Source organism: Opisthocomus hoazin, chromosome 2 (genome assembly GCF_030867145.1).
Source record: "Opisthocomus hoazin isolate bOpiHoa1 chromosome 2, bOpiHoa1.hap1, whole genome shotgun sequence".
NCBI classification, from domain to species: Eukaryota; Metazoa; Chordata; class Aves; order Opisthocomiformes; family Opisthocomidae; genus Opisthocomus; species Opisthocomus hoazin.
This window is the reverse complement of record NC_134415.1, coordinates 20,890,203-20,904,447: the sequence shown is the minus strand read 5'-3', so window position 1 is coordinate 20,904,447 and position 14,245 is coordinate 20,890,203. Positions and strand designations below refer to the sequence as shown.

Sequence of the window (14,245 nt, the reverse complement as noted above, 5' to 3'; positions counted from 1 at the left end):
GCTCCTGAAAACCAGCTTGGACAAAACCCTTTCCCTCCCCCAGCAACAGTGGGTTGCAGAGGCTGAAATGCTTTCACACTGAAAGGAAGGCAGAGTTTGGGAGCTTTCTCTACAGTCTACAAATAAACAAAACCCAGGGAGTGTTTTGCATTCAATAGTTAATCACAGTTGGCTGAGTGTTTATATTTTTCTTCACTGTAAAGGCATTCTTGGTCCGCCTCCCAAACAGCTTGTTTTGTCTGCGAGATTTAATCTTGAGTGGCAGGACTAGGCGCAAAGACAAGCCTCAAAACAGCTCTGATTTTCTTATAGCAAGATGTCAGGATGTAAAAGCTAACTTCCCTGCAAACGGGCCCCTCAGGTTGGCATGCACAGGGCTTCTTGCTACAGTTTCCAATCTGCCCTGATACGGTCGCCCATGAAGCAGCTCATCTCACCCAGTTTTAACTCTTTCCTGTTTTGAACTGCTCTTTAAATAGTCTAAACAACGCCAAACAACGCCAATTCAGTGCACGTTGGACCAGTTTCCAGCCCTAGCTCCTCCCTGAAGAAGCATCTTGTTTGTATACAGGGAGCATTGCCTCCAGACGCCCAGCCTACTTTCAAATCCAAACACGGTTGTTCTTCAGCGCAACACCAAAGTACCTTTCATAAATACGAAGGGATGATGCAGTACGTCTGCAGTGCTTCAAGTATGCAAGGTAGCCTGCTCAGAATTAGCTTGGGCAGTTACTCAAGAGCACCGCGTTGTATAGACATCAGCCACGTTTTTGCAGCCGTCCCTACTAACACAAGTGAGTGACTGAAAAAGTACTGAATTTATGTCTTCGCACTGCTATGATCTGAAAATGGTTAGAAACAGGGAACTTTTGAAATCTTACCACATCACATTGTGCTTGGTTGTGCTTAGATCTGTATCACAGGTCTTAAAAAAATTAATAAAACCATGTCAAAGTTGCCTGAGAGCTATGTCTGCAGGTCGTTTAGTCCAACCTTTTGCTTGAAGCAGGACCATCACCAGCACTAGATCAGTACTGGCACAGCTTTGCCTACTCATGTCTCAGAAATTTCCAGGGAGACGCCCCAACCTCTGGGGGCACCTATTCCACTCCTGGACTGTCTCCTCTTCGTGGAAATGCTCTCTGCCCTGGGCTTGGTCCCTGGGCTTGGTGTCCTGAAGGTTTGTGCCTGTGATAGTGTCACTTCTGGACAATATTTTTGATAAAAGTCTTCCCCGCAAACATAATCCGACAGAGCCTGAAGGAAGGACTCATGAAACTCCCCACAAATTCATTCCAGCATCTTCTTGCAGCTCCCCTAATCCTGTGTACGGAATGCTAGGCATAGGTATATACTTCTGACGTTTTTCCAATATATGCTTTAAAATCAGTAGAAGTTATTCTTAGCAAAGATGAGGTCTGTACACATAATGCATTAAGTGATGCTGGTAACCTCCAGTACCTTCTGCGAATTTTCTCTGAGCTGACTTCAAGCACACAACCTGCATCTTGAGCCTGCTCCAAGGTATCTCTGGGGCAGAGAAGAGAAATAACACTTCACACAGCATAGCTAATGTGGGGACGCTTTTGCTAGAGTATATCACAGTGCTGAATACACGTTTCAGTTTTTAAAAGGGACAAATAATCCCACGATCCATTTCTAAAACATTGTAATAAAAATAATGCTAAATTCAACACGATGGCCATTACAAATGCAGAAGAGTTACTCCTGTCATCCATAACAAGCACGACAAAACAAGTGATTAGATTATTTCGGAATCTCTCTTATAAAGTAGCCCAGCACTGGCTAACACCAGAGACAGTGAATACGGATCTGACTGAGCGATGTCCTGACAGACGACACCTCCTCTTCAAACCAGACACCTCCAAGTGTTGTTTGCAGCCTTGCTTTGAAAAGCCTTTTCCTCATGAGCAGGCATTTACCCAGCTTTGCATGAGCAATCTGTGTCGGTGCTGAACACCCATCCACTGGAAGTGAGGAAGGCAGGATCAAGTTGCAAGGGTTTTTCATGCAACCTGCCCATAATTAGCCTCAAGCAGCGGCTGAGTCATTCACAAGAGTCCTGGGTGCTATTAGGACCAGACACGCCATGGCCCAGCGTATAATTATACCAGCCACCACCGTGCGGAAACTGCTCCATTTAGCTATCTGACCCCATTAGACAGAAGCTGTTATTTCTTCTTGGCTACAAGTGTGGAGCACGCTCTGAAGAACATGAGCCCAGTTCTCACAGCACAAACTCATTCACCCAGACTCACCTCTCCCTTGCTGAAATCTGGAGATGCTGTCCCATTTCCCAGTTCACCTGCGGGCTGCCTGAGAGCACCCCTGTGGTCCAGGGGCAAACAGATGCTGAGACGCAGCACCTACTGGGTACAAGGGACAGGGAGATGAGTGCAGAAAGTCTAGGAAACGCAGCATGCTACAGTATTTTTTTCACCTGACAGTGATGATAAAACAACTGTTGAAACAAGCCAGAGAACTGAAGAAGTGTAACAAACAAGCTGTTTCTATAATGCAGACTTCTTTTTGGACATTTTGCTTCGCCTTCTCATAGCGAGGATAGAAAAGTTCAGACGGGAAAGCCGGTTGCTGACGGCCCCCACAGTTTTTACGTGCCTCTAGGGCCGGCCATGCACAGCGAAAGTTTTCTGCAGCGTCCGTGCTCTGGTAGAACGGAGGCAGCCGAACAGAGAGCAGGCTCGGCTGGCCAAAACACACAAGAGATCCCCGTAGCTGGCAGGGCTGTGCTTGAGTTGCAGCTGGATTTTGCAGCTGCCTTTTCCTCTCTGGGCGTTAAGAGGAAATGCCCAGCTTCAGCAGCAGCAGCAGCAGGGCGGCGTGCCCCTCTGGCACCGCTCCTCTGTGGGGTACGAAAACGAACGTCGCCTCACCGGACGAGCAAGCAGTGCTCGTCAGCTCCCGCAGCCGGGATCTCGGGGAGTGGGAGCGAGGGGGACCCGAGCAGTGGAGGTGGCTACGTACAGCGGCCGTGCCAGTGGAGGCCACTTCGCCAAAAAATGGGAGAGAGATTTTGTTGCTGCCGGTTGTCACCCTGTCAGACCGAGTTCAGTCGAGGCTTGCTGGGAGGGGTGTGCCATGCCTGGGCTGCTGCTGACTGCGCAGTTCAGAGAAGAAACGCACGGCTCCAACTTCGAGCGGCTACTCACACCAGTGCTACATCCCCGTCGAAAGACACAAATAACCTCGACGGCTCTGTTTTTTAAACAAGTACTAGAAAACTTTTGCTGAAAGGGACACTGGAATAAAGGAAACAAGATGCTGAATTATAAGCAGCTTGAAAAACTTCAAATAAACACTGAAGAAATAAAATGTACCCTGTTTGCTGGCAGGCATGGTGGCTTATGAAGTACTTGCCCCACCCAAATCAAGGGCTTGCAATGGAGCAGCAGTGGAACAGAAGCCCCTGACAGTGTCAGATTTGCTTTTTCCTGGTACCGTGTTGCCATCCTCAGGGACAGAAAAAGCATCATTAGGGTTTAAATAGTTTGATGAAAACACAGAGCACCCCAAGGATCAATCTTCACCATGGGCAGCTGCAGCACGAGGCATTAATTCTTCACCCTCCCTCTCTGGTGACAGGAGAAACGCGGCAAGCTGGAGCACAAATAATGTTAGACTTCTAGTGGGTATTTTGCTTTTCATGCCTGCAATTAAACGCTTGCTTTACTTCCTGTTGTTTAAAACTGTATTTATTCTTTAGCACTGCAAGAAAAACCTCCTGTATTTTTTTTAATTTGTACCGGGGACACGTTTGAAGGCCCATATTGTCGACTCAGCCAGTGGCAGGGCAGCCGCCAAACCTTGCTTCCTTTGTTGATTTCTTGATGATTTAAGACCTGTTTTCAGCAGCTGATCCCAGTTTTCCCCCCCCGCCTTTTTGCTTGTTAACTACCATTTTAACAAAATGGTGTTTGTGCAGTGCCTTGGAACCAAGAATTGAGCTTTTAGATGTAAGACAGGGAACGGAATAGTAAAAGCAGCACTAAAATCACCTACACGCCACAGCTTTTCAAGCTGCATGCTCAGAAATACATGGCAGAACCCTTGAGTTCTTGCAGAATAATATTTAGACTGCTAGTCTTTTATTTCATACATAGCTAAAATTACTTGCAAGTTTCTCATACTTGTGTTCTTTACCTTTCTCAGCACAAAGTCTGAAATTACTCTCTGAATCTACAGAAATTAGTAAATAAAAATACTAAAAAACTCTGTACTGCTAATGTATGTTGCTCAGACTTTTACTGGCTTTGCCCACAGGGACAAACCTTGTTGTTTCAAAGCACAACAGGAAAAGATATAGCCTGATCAATCATTTATTTATGTGCAGGTTTCCTTCAGAAAAGGAGAATACACTTTCCCCCTCCTGATGCTACGATGCAAATTAAACTAAGATGTGGTGCAAAAAATGTATGCAATGCCATCAGCATGATTATCCTCTCTGTTCTGGGTAACAACAGAGTCTTTCCTCAGAATTATTCTGTTGTGGAGAATATGATACTTGGCTTAATAAACAAAAAAGAGTTTCTACTGATTATTTTTACTGCAAATAATTCTGTGTTTCATGTAGGCACGCACCCTGTTGCCTTGTTAAAACATAAACCTCAAACTTGTTAAAAATAGCAATAACTAGTAAGGATGAAACAAAAATGTCCCAGAACATTACAGACACCCAAAAATAAAAACTGAAAAGGAGATGACTTAAGGGATTTTCAGTAATGTTTAAGAAGCAAGAAATAGTGTAACCTTTAGGTTTAATGAGCAGTACAATACATCAATTACAGAGACATAAGTAATTTAAGGGAAGAGTGTTCACTGGCAGTCAGTTTGGTCACAGACTTCATTTGCTTCACAGGGCAGGGACAGCACCCTGTAATTAAGAGCCATGGTCAGAAGCCATGTCCAAAGCTCGTTCCCTCCCTGCAGCACGCCTTTCTCACAAAGCTGGAAGGGTAAGAAACTCCCCTTCTCCACTGACCAAGGACACAACCCTTCATCTCCATGCATCGCTGCCGTGTAGACGTGGTATTAGAAACGTACTTCAGACCTGCAGGGGTGACCCTCACATGCTACTACAGGTTTCTACCGCCTGCTGCTTCTCTGGTTCTTAAGGGTACTGACACAAGAGTAGGAGCATGTCCGAGCAGCAGTCCCTACTCACCACTTAAACAGGTTTTTGACCTTTGCTAAACTTCTAGCCTTGTATTAGGGGGCACTGCTTGATGGAGACTAACCAGACCTATTCCCCTCTTTCCTAGGTAAGAAGTCTCGTTGTGTAAAACCACCTCAAGTAAGACATCAGGTACTGCACTTCCTTGCTAAATCTTGTCTCCTGACTGATTCGCCGAAGATGCCTATGGCTGCAAGTCCCAGGCAGGATGAGAGGAAAGAAACACAGAGAAACATGCCTAGTGTGAGGGTTTAACAACGCGTTAAAGAGAGATCCGTGCTAATTCTAGCAATGAGCTCTTCTCGAAAACTGACTCAAGTCTACTCCATATGTGAATGGGAGGATGCTCAAGGATGCCGACAATACTGAAAACGTTCCCAATTCAGCAAACGCAACGCGCTGATCAACAAAGCGATGACCAGCCCAACAGAAAGATCAAGGAAGACCAAACTATGTACAACATTGTTAACTTTTATTTATTCTTCCAGCTGTTTATCCAGTCTTTCCAGTAAGTTCATAAAAAGTCCAACTTTGAATCTGGAAGATTTGGTACTGCTTCTAGCACAGTGGAATACGTATGCAGATGAATAAAGGCTTGACTGTACATTTGCACTTGAAGGACCTTTGGAAAATCGTGCATTAATGGGGCTTAGTAACTACAGACTTAATCCCTTCTTTCAGTCAAAATTATGACAGACTAGAATTTAGGCTTTTTGACATGTTTGTAACATTGCTGGTTTTCTTCTGTGTTTTGTGTTTCTCATAAACCAAAGAAACCAGCCCAGGTCTGACTGCTCCTTTTAACTGCATACATCACATAATAGGAAATGAAGCGTGAAAGCCTCATTGCCATTAAACTGGCCACAATGGATATTATCATAAAACAAGAGATAACAGAAATAACTCCAACTTATTAGATTACAGGTCTTGTGACTAACTTAAATGCCTTCAACACATACTTGATTCAGTATAAAATTCTTCACACTAACTCTCTTTTCTGATGTAGTATTTATGTGGTAATCCTCCTTCTGGAGAGAAGATTTCACCCATTTCCATGCCTTTCCTCCCAAAATCCATCTGCAGTGCTAACACCCCCAACACATTCTCCTGAGAACTATCAGGAAGGGCTCCATAAAATACTATGCAGGCCAAAGAGTGCAGGGCGGCTTTGAAATAAAGAAAATGTTCGTAAGTGTAATAAAAATGCCTTTTCTTCTAATCTGAAAACTGATAGGCTTGCAGGCTTAAACACAAACAGTTCAGTTTCTCAACTCTTCTACCTTTTCCTCTTTTTTTTTTTTTAAATACTACCAGTTGTAGCACGACGTAAAATTAGACTAAAGCCATTGGTTCATGTTGATATATGCTTGTGAAAAGTTGGTGAAACTATTGAATTTAACAGAAGGAATTGCTGATTTAGGCTTTTAATATCCTCAAAGTCTTTTCTTACATGGCTTCTAAAACTCCTAGTCCTTTAATAATCAAGCAGTCCTTTGTCCAAAATTACTAGGACTGAGGTGAAGGATTTATTTTTGGTTGAAAATGCATACTAATTCTGAAGAGTGGACCTCCTTAATGAAACATTTTGCAATTGCTAGCCTTCGAATCACGGTAACTTCTGAAAATTACTGGTGCCACTCGGACAATCAGGTATCTAAAGCAAACACTGTGTTCATGGAGCAACCACTACAACACTGAATCAAACACAAAGTTAAAAAAATGTAAGATTCTAGGAATCTACTGATGCAACTTGAAGTTTCGTTTTTAGAGTTTTTGAAGATGCTAGAGATTGTTTCTGTCAGATTTTGAACACTACAAGCACAAATGCTTTTCATTAGCCATCCTCCTTCTCCCACCCCATTCAAAAGAGTTAGCTTCTCTGTGACTGTGTATGTGCGGCTTTAACTTTTACCTGGAGAAATGCAGATGCGAGATCATCCTGGAATAGGGAACAATGCCTGTTTTCAGTCATTTAAGGCTGTTCAGTTATGGTTTTGCTGTTCACATAAAACCATTACCCTCCACAACTGCTCTAAGTCTTGGCTTGCAGGCAAAAACCCAATGCAATGCCTCCACTGAGGGAATTCAGGCTCCGACCTCTGGAGCCGTTTACAGCCCTCAGATCACTGGAGTACTGTGTCCAGTTCTGGAGTACTGTGTCCAGTTCTGGGCTCCCCAGTTCAAGAAAGATGAAGAGCTACTTGAGAGAGTCCAGCGGAGGGCTACAAGGATGGTGAGGGGACTGGAGCATCTGCCCTACGAGGAGAGGTTGAGGGAACTGGGCTTGTTCAGCCTGAAGAAGAGAAGGCTGCGAGGGGACCTTATAAATGCCTACAAATATCTGAAGGGTGGGTGTCAGGAGGATGGGGCCAAGCTCTTTTCAGCGGTGCCCAGTGACAGGACAAGGGGCAATGGGCACAAACTGAGGCACAGGAAGTTCCGTCTGAACATGAGGAGGAACTTCTTCCCTCTGAGGGTGACGGAGCACTGGAACAGGCTGCGGAGGGAGGTTGTGGAGTCTGCTTCTCTGGAGATATTCAAGACCTGCCTGGACGGGGTCCTGTGCGGCCTGCTGTAGGTGACCCTGCTTCGGCAGGGGGGTTGGACTAGATGACCCACAGAGGTCCCTTCCAACCCCTACCATTCTGTGATTCTGTGATTCTGTGATCACGCAGCGAGAGTCCCAAGGGGGTGGGTCACAGGGCAGAACATGCCCCTTCCTCCACAGACTTGCAGTAAGCCTTCTGCTTTTGTTTGCAGCTTCATTTCCAGCCAAAAACTTCAGTATTAAACGCAAACTAAAAGTTTGCCTATAAACTAGCTAAAAATACCTGTAGTTTCTAGAGGCCAATTGTTTGCATAATTCTTAATTATTAAGCTTCATTGCTCAAAACTCACCTACATTTCCTAGGTGGACATTCCCCTGGAAAGCACTATTTTTGATGTAAAATAATAAGTTTTAGAAAGGGTAGGAGAACGCTGCCAATCAAGTAATTTTCTGAGATTCCATTGCATAAGCATATAGCAGTGCTATAGTGAATAATTTCAAATTAAATGTTTTCCACTGCCACTGTATCATCTGCATACCATTCACTTAGTTCCTTATATTTAGCAGAAGTACGGCACATTTTCCATATGCCATTTATAAGCAACATATACTGTTAATTTTATTCCTTACTGGAAAGTACCTTGGTCTATTTACAAATTAATTTGGGAAGTGACATCGTGACAGTTAGTCCCAACTGGTGCGCCTGACACAAGCGTGAAAGAAAGGATGAATAGGTGGGATCTGGGATTTGGCATTTCAGAATTAGGGGAGGTAATGTTTCCAGTTATCTACACTTAAAATTATTTATGAGAAGATGTTGATCTTAAGCATTAAGCTAAATACCCATAGCCCTCCATTATTTCATCAGTTCTTTTCCAAGATATCATTCATACCTTTGTTGAAAGTTTGCTTCTTAGCAGTATTTATCTTACTTGGAAAAATTACCGGTCTATGAAAGAGTTTTATTTTGTTATACTGATTTATATAACTAGTTTCTTGCACATTGGTACCAAAGAAGTAGAACTTTTTGTAATGGCAAGAGGAGTTCATTAGAAAAACACCAAAATTGTACAACTGGAAATAAAAACAAAGCATAAAAGCACAGAATTTCATATAAGATGAGCTTTCAACTGAAATATTAAAAAAAAAAAAAACAATACCCTGCCATATTAATATCAAACCAACTTGAAAGGCACTGAGAATTGAACTGTGCAACTCATATCCATACCTGTGAGAATAACAACCACAGTGAGATGCGAACTTCCAAGGCAGAATATGGCACTGTACAGTCCATTAGGCATTCCTGGTACATACGGCAGTTTCATATTTTCTTAGGATAAGCTGGAAATGTTAACTAAATATACAATTTACATCATATTTCTGTGGAAAAAAAAATAATGTCCAGCTTATACCATCAGGAGACAAGGAAACAAGGCATAACATACAGGACATTGTTGGCACAAGAGAAATGTTATGACACCAAAAGACACCCTTTAAAATTTAATCCAGTAGATATATAAAGGAATGGTGGTGGCAGAGGTAAAGGGACAGGATGAATACCAAATATTAGGTTTTAAGCGTGCTAGTGAGGTCTTTGTTTCAGAAATCTGACAAAACCCAAAGCTACCAAAACAATTTCAGAGGCAAGAAAGCACCTATCAAGACAGTTCAACCCATTTCCAGGAACTCTTCTTGTGGGCTGACAGGACACGTGCAGACTGAAGGATCTGTCCAGTATCACCTCCATGCTCGAGGCTGCCTAAAGCTTCCCATTCGCAAACGCTGCCTCCTGGAACTGAGGGACAAACGTTTTGAAATATGCCCTAGTGAAAGAAAAGAAAATGCATGGTTAGGAAGGAGTAAACTTAGAACATGGTGTGTGCGTGTATGTAGCCAAGGTTTTAACAGAGAAGCATAATGTTACGGTGCTCAGTCCATTATAGGAGCTCATGAACAGGCAGTGGTTGTCTCACAAGTTTGCAGTATGCAGCAGAACCACACACTTCAGCGTTCTAGACCCAGTAATACTTCTTTCTTCAATGTCCTCCCCACTAACCTCTTAAGGTGGTCAACATCAGTAACTTGATGCTGATGGAAGAGCCTGACGGACTGTCCATATTTTATCCAGTGCAAAGCTCCAGAGATAAACTGTATGATGCACTGAAAAATACACCTTTGAATGGCTGTAACAGTGGGAAACACTTAGATGAGCCACAAGTGTGGCTATGCCACTGCCTGCAACATTTTATAACTGGGACTTTCTGACGCTGATGACGTTCACCAGGTTTCTGGGATAAACAGTTGGGTTTTTTTCCTGTATGTTGAAGAAAGCTTCACATATGGTACCAAAGCCCCAAAGACCGACAAGTCAATGGAGCAGGAAAATCGTGAAGAGGAGTCAGAACACATGCAGGAGATAAGCCCTTCATCTGTCTCCTCACAGAAACCTTGACGCCATACAGAGTCACTGTCTATGGCAGTAGTTTATATAAGACGTAGTGAATAAATACTAACACTTTGGATGAACTCTTAATTCCTTTTCATAGACTTTGAAAGTCAGAACATTATTCTACAAATTAAGATGTGCTTTGTATTTTTTGGATCTTAGTCTATCTTCTTTACAAAGAATCGAGTGAATCATAAATCCATAAAATGAACTGAACATAAGGATCCAAAATTGAGTTTGAACTGTACCTTTGAGTTTATTGCACTGAAATACTCAACCATGTACTAAATATATTTTATGTGTCCCAATGATACCCTTTATTTGCAAGTTATATTAGAAGTTGCTTTACCATTCTGACTACTGCTTTCTGCACCGAACTTTCACTTTCTCTACTTTTTTTTTTAAACGTTTTGTTTTCTGTTCATATCACTGGTCTTTATATATTTCTACACAAGAACCTCCTCCTGTTCTCCTCCCCCCCCTCCAAAAATATCCAAAGCAAGAATAGCTGCAATTATGTTAATGACATTACTGATCTCTCTGCTGGTGTATCTCCCAAAGCAAACGTATGCTGATCATCTTCACAATCATGATATGTATTTCATATTTCAGGTAGAAGTTCTGGCAATCACTGAACACCAATCATACCTCCTCACATCTAAAAACATTGCAAGACCACAAAAGGGAATGCTACCCTCTCTTTGTGAAGTTGTGCCTGGCAAATTAATTAACAGATAGCTGCAGTCAGCTTTTGTAAAAAAGCTGCAAACACACACAAGATGCCACCCAAAGGTTAACAGAGCAATAGAAAGTAAAAGCATTTCTGGACTGCGGAGCCGAGTCCAGAAATGGAAAAGAAAAGCAGCAAAACCAGCACACACACTTTATAGCATACACAGATTGTGCTGTGCATTTACAGAACGCGCTCTGGTTTACTGAATCAAAGTTCAGAACGCAGCCCTCATAATTATGCCCACAAAAGTGACTGTTCATCCTGGCACACATGCATACATAAACCAGCTGAGAAGGTGTGCCTGTCACCCGATTTTCACAGCTGCATGCCGGTTTTGTAATTTTTATGTTTTCTATGTTTCTGTATTTCTGTTCACACATTTGAAATTGTAGCCTATGTATGTCCCAGTCAGCTCTATGTCACCTTGCTAGCTCAAGGAATCACAGAACCGTAGGGGTTGGAAGGGACCTCTGTGGATCATCTAGTCCAACCTCCCTGCCGAAGCAGGGTCACCTACAGCAGGTTGCAGAGGACCTTGTCCAGGTGGGTTTTGAGTATCTCCAGAGAAGGAAACTCCACCATCACTTGCAAATTGTCAATGCCAGGACCTATCATACTTTCATTTCTCCTTGCATTATCTGTGCTAACATTTAATGACATTTCTTCTCCCTGCTTATTTTGAGTAGCTTCTTCCTTCCCCTTTGATAGCTTCTCTGCAAACTCTTCTTCCATGCACGTGCTCTTCTTACCAACTTGATAAACGTTACATAAAACTTCCCTCTTCCTAAACAGTAAAAATTCTTAATCACTAAATGGGATATAAGCAGAAGTATTTTCCTACATTTTATTTCTTTTCTGAAACACTCCCTTTATAGTATTTCTGTGTTTTGTATTAAAACCACACTTACTGCATTGTATTTCAGTGACTCTTCTGTTAGGTAAATTCCAGAACAAATGCTTCTGATACCACATACACCCTCCCACACCATCTTTATCTACACCAGCATCCTTTCTTTTCACTGACTCCTGCAGCAGAGCTTGTATCCTTTGCTGCAAAACTAAGTCTAACACCTCCCTACATTCTGATCAGAGGTACTATTTCAAAGAGGATGCTATTTCACTGGTAGTTCATATGAACCTCTTGGAGATGTTCCATACACTACAAAAATTCCCTCAGAACTTCATAATTCGTAAATGTCTACTTTTTTCTTTCTGTACTTTAAAGTACATGCTTAAGTTTGCCCTTATCATTTGTGGTCTTGTCCAGACTGAAGCAAATGTAGTACCAAATGTTTACCCGGGATACGTTCCTCCATTTCTGCCCTTCTCCCACGCACCCTACATATCTGCGATTAAAGGAATTTTGGAAAAAACATTTGGATAATCATGGGTCATCACATACACAAAAAATAAATTACACCCCGCCCCCCAAAACAAAACAAAAAAGCGATCCAAAATCACAGTATACTTAATAGAACTGTATCAGCTACAGCACATTTAACAGACTGAAGAGGAAAGATGGGGAAGCAGGAAAAGAGAGGTTAAACTGCTTTGATATTAGCGAATGCTGCATATAGAGAGGGAATGGCAAGTGTTAGTATATAAAAGTAACAAGACTTATTTTGAGTACATATGAAGGAGTAGAACAGGCAAAGACATTACTCATTATTAGAGCTTGCTGGAATTTTCTTTTTTTTTAAATCACATGACTTTTTCAATGGAAAATTACATTTGTACCCAGTTGCATGCATTTCTGTGGAAAAGCTACCGAGTTTTCATTAGGAAAACAAGGAAAAAAATGAGGTACTTTGGGTTGACCTGAGAAGAGATGTTCTGGTTTGTAGAACTGAGCCTAAACAATCAGTTTGATATTAACCTCCTTATCCGTGTCCAGCATCTCAGAGATGATGTATCTAGTCACACGGACAAGGCCCTGGTGCATCACAGAAGCCATAAGCATAAACATAACAGCAGAAGTAATCTCTCCAAAGGGCCTAGTCCACAAAGAATGATGGGATAAATCATTAAAATTTCTGTTTCCAGGAGGCATTGTGCTACTGCTAGCAGATGCATCATAGTGTCACATTAACTACATTTTTCTCACATGTTCTAAGCAAAATTTTTTTCAAAACTTTTTCTTCTCAACTGAAGTTTGAGACAAAACCATATGTTAAAATGTTTGAATTTCCTGTGAAATGGAAATTCTAACATTTTTTTCTCCCCTGCAGACATTACCAATAACGAGGAACAGAACAAGCACAAATTACTGGCTAAGTTTCATCTATCAACCAACTGGTGTTGAGGTCAAAGTGTACATGTTTCCACACAAACAGGACCAATAACATGGACATACAATGTCACAATGGATTACAGGAAATAACTTCAAAAGAAATATGAAATTTTCTGAAGGACAATACTCTGCTACAGACTGGATGGTAAGGGCCTCTTTCACATGGAATACTATTCCTTTTAGAAAAGTTTTAAATGGATAGAAACACTCCTGCTCCAGCATCCTGTACACAGGGGCACAGAGAAACCATGAATGTAAACATGAACTTTGGAAAAAGATTCATTTCTCATACCCTATACACATAAACCTATTCACACAAATTTACACCCTCAATAACTTTGATCTGTGCGACAACACAAGAATTCACATAAAAATCTCTCATTTTTCTTGTTTCAGACACTTTGCTACAATATACTTCCAAGTATCTCAGAAGCATTCTGAAATCATTATTTTCACATCCACTGGATACACTTTTCAACTCTAGACAACTATTATTACAAAAAATTCAGTAATCTGGGTATCTGTTGAATTACACGGAAGATACAGAAAGCTAACTTGATCTGTTAGGCTGTGTCACATGGCAGAAATCAGTTTTTCATCAATGCTTTTTCTCCTTTCTGGGAAACACTGAGCTCCTTCTTTCTCCAACTTTACTCTGTCATGTTCTCAGCAGGTCTGTCACACTGACCGTACTCCAAGCTCAGAAGGACCACATAAAATGATCCTTCTAGTACAAACCGATTTGTACAAAGTCCACAGATATTCTTTAGGTGAATGTTGAGTACAATGCCTCTGCATCCCTCTCATAATGGTTTAGATCTTAGCTTACGCAGTGTTTAAAGAGTTGCTTTTTTTCAGCTTATAGTGGGTGCCAATCTTCATACGCATACAGGCGCATGTCTAACTCTTTGTTGAGTGTCTTACTGTAAGAATCTATTTTTCATCTGTTTGTTTTTGTTCCCTCAACTGGTCATTTTCCAAGTTCAAGGTAGCAAGTTACGGGTTTTCTATGGAAA

General features: G+C 41.9%; 1 protein-coding gene across 1 annotated transcript in view; it reads right to left on the bottom strand.

The window, feature by feature from the left end:
- Positions 1 to 5,667: 5,667 nt before the first annotated feature.
- BABAM2 (BRISC and BRCA1 A complex member 2) overlaps positions 5,668 to 14,245 on the bottom strand; it is a 187,781-nt gene continuing 179,203 nt past the window's right edge. Inside the window, exon 12 of the mRNA XM_075412827.1 lies at positions 5,668 to 9,583. Coding sequence (XP_075268942.1) covers positions 9,520 to 9,583 — 64 coding nt within the window. The 3' untranslated portion in view covers positions 5,668 to 9,519. The remainder of the gene's footprint in view (positions 9,584 to 14,245) is intronic.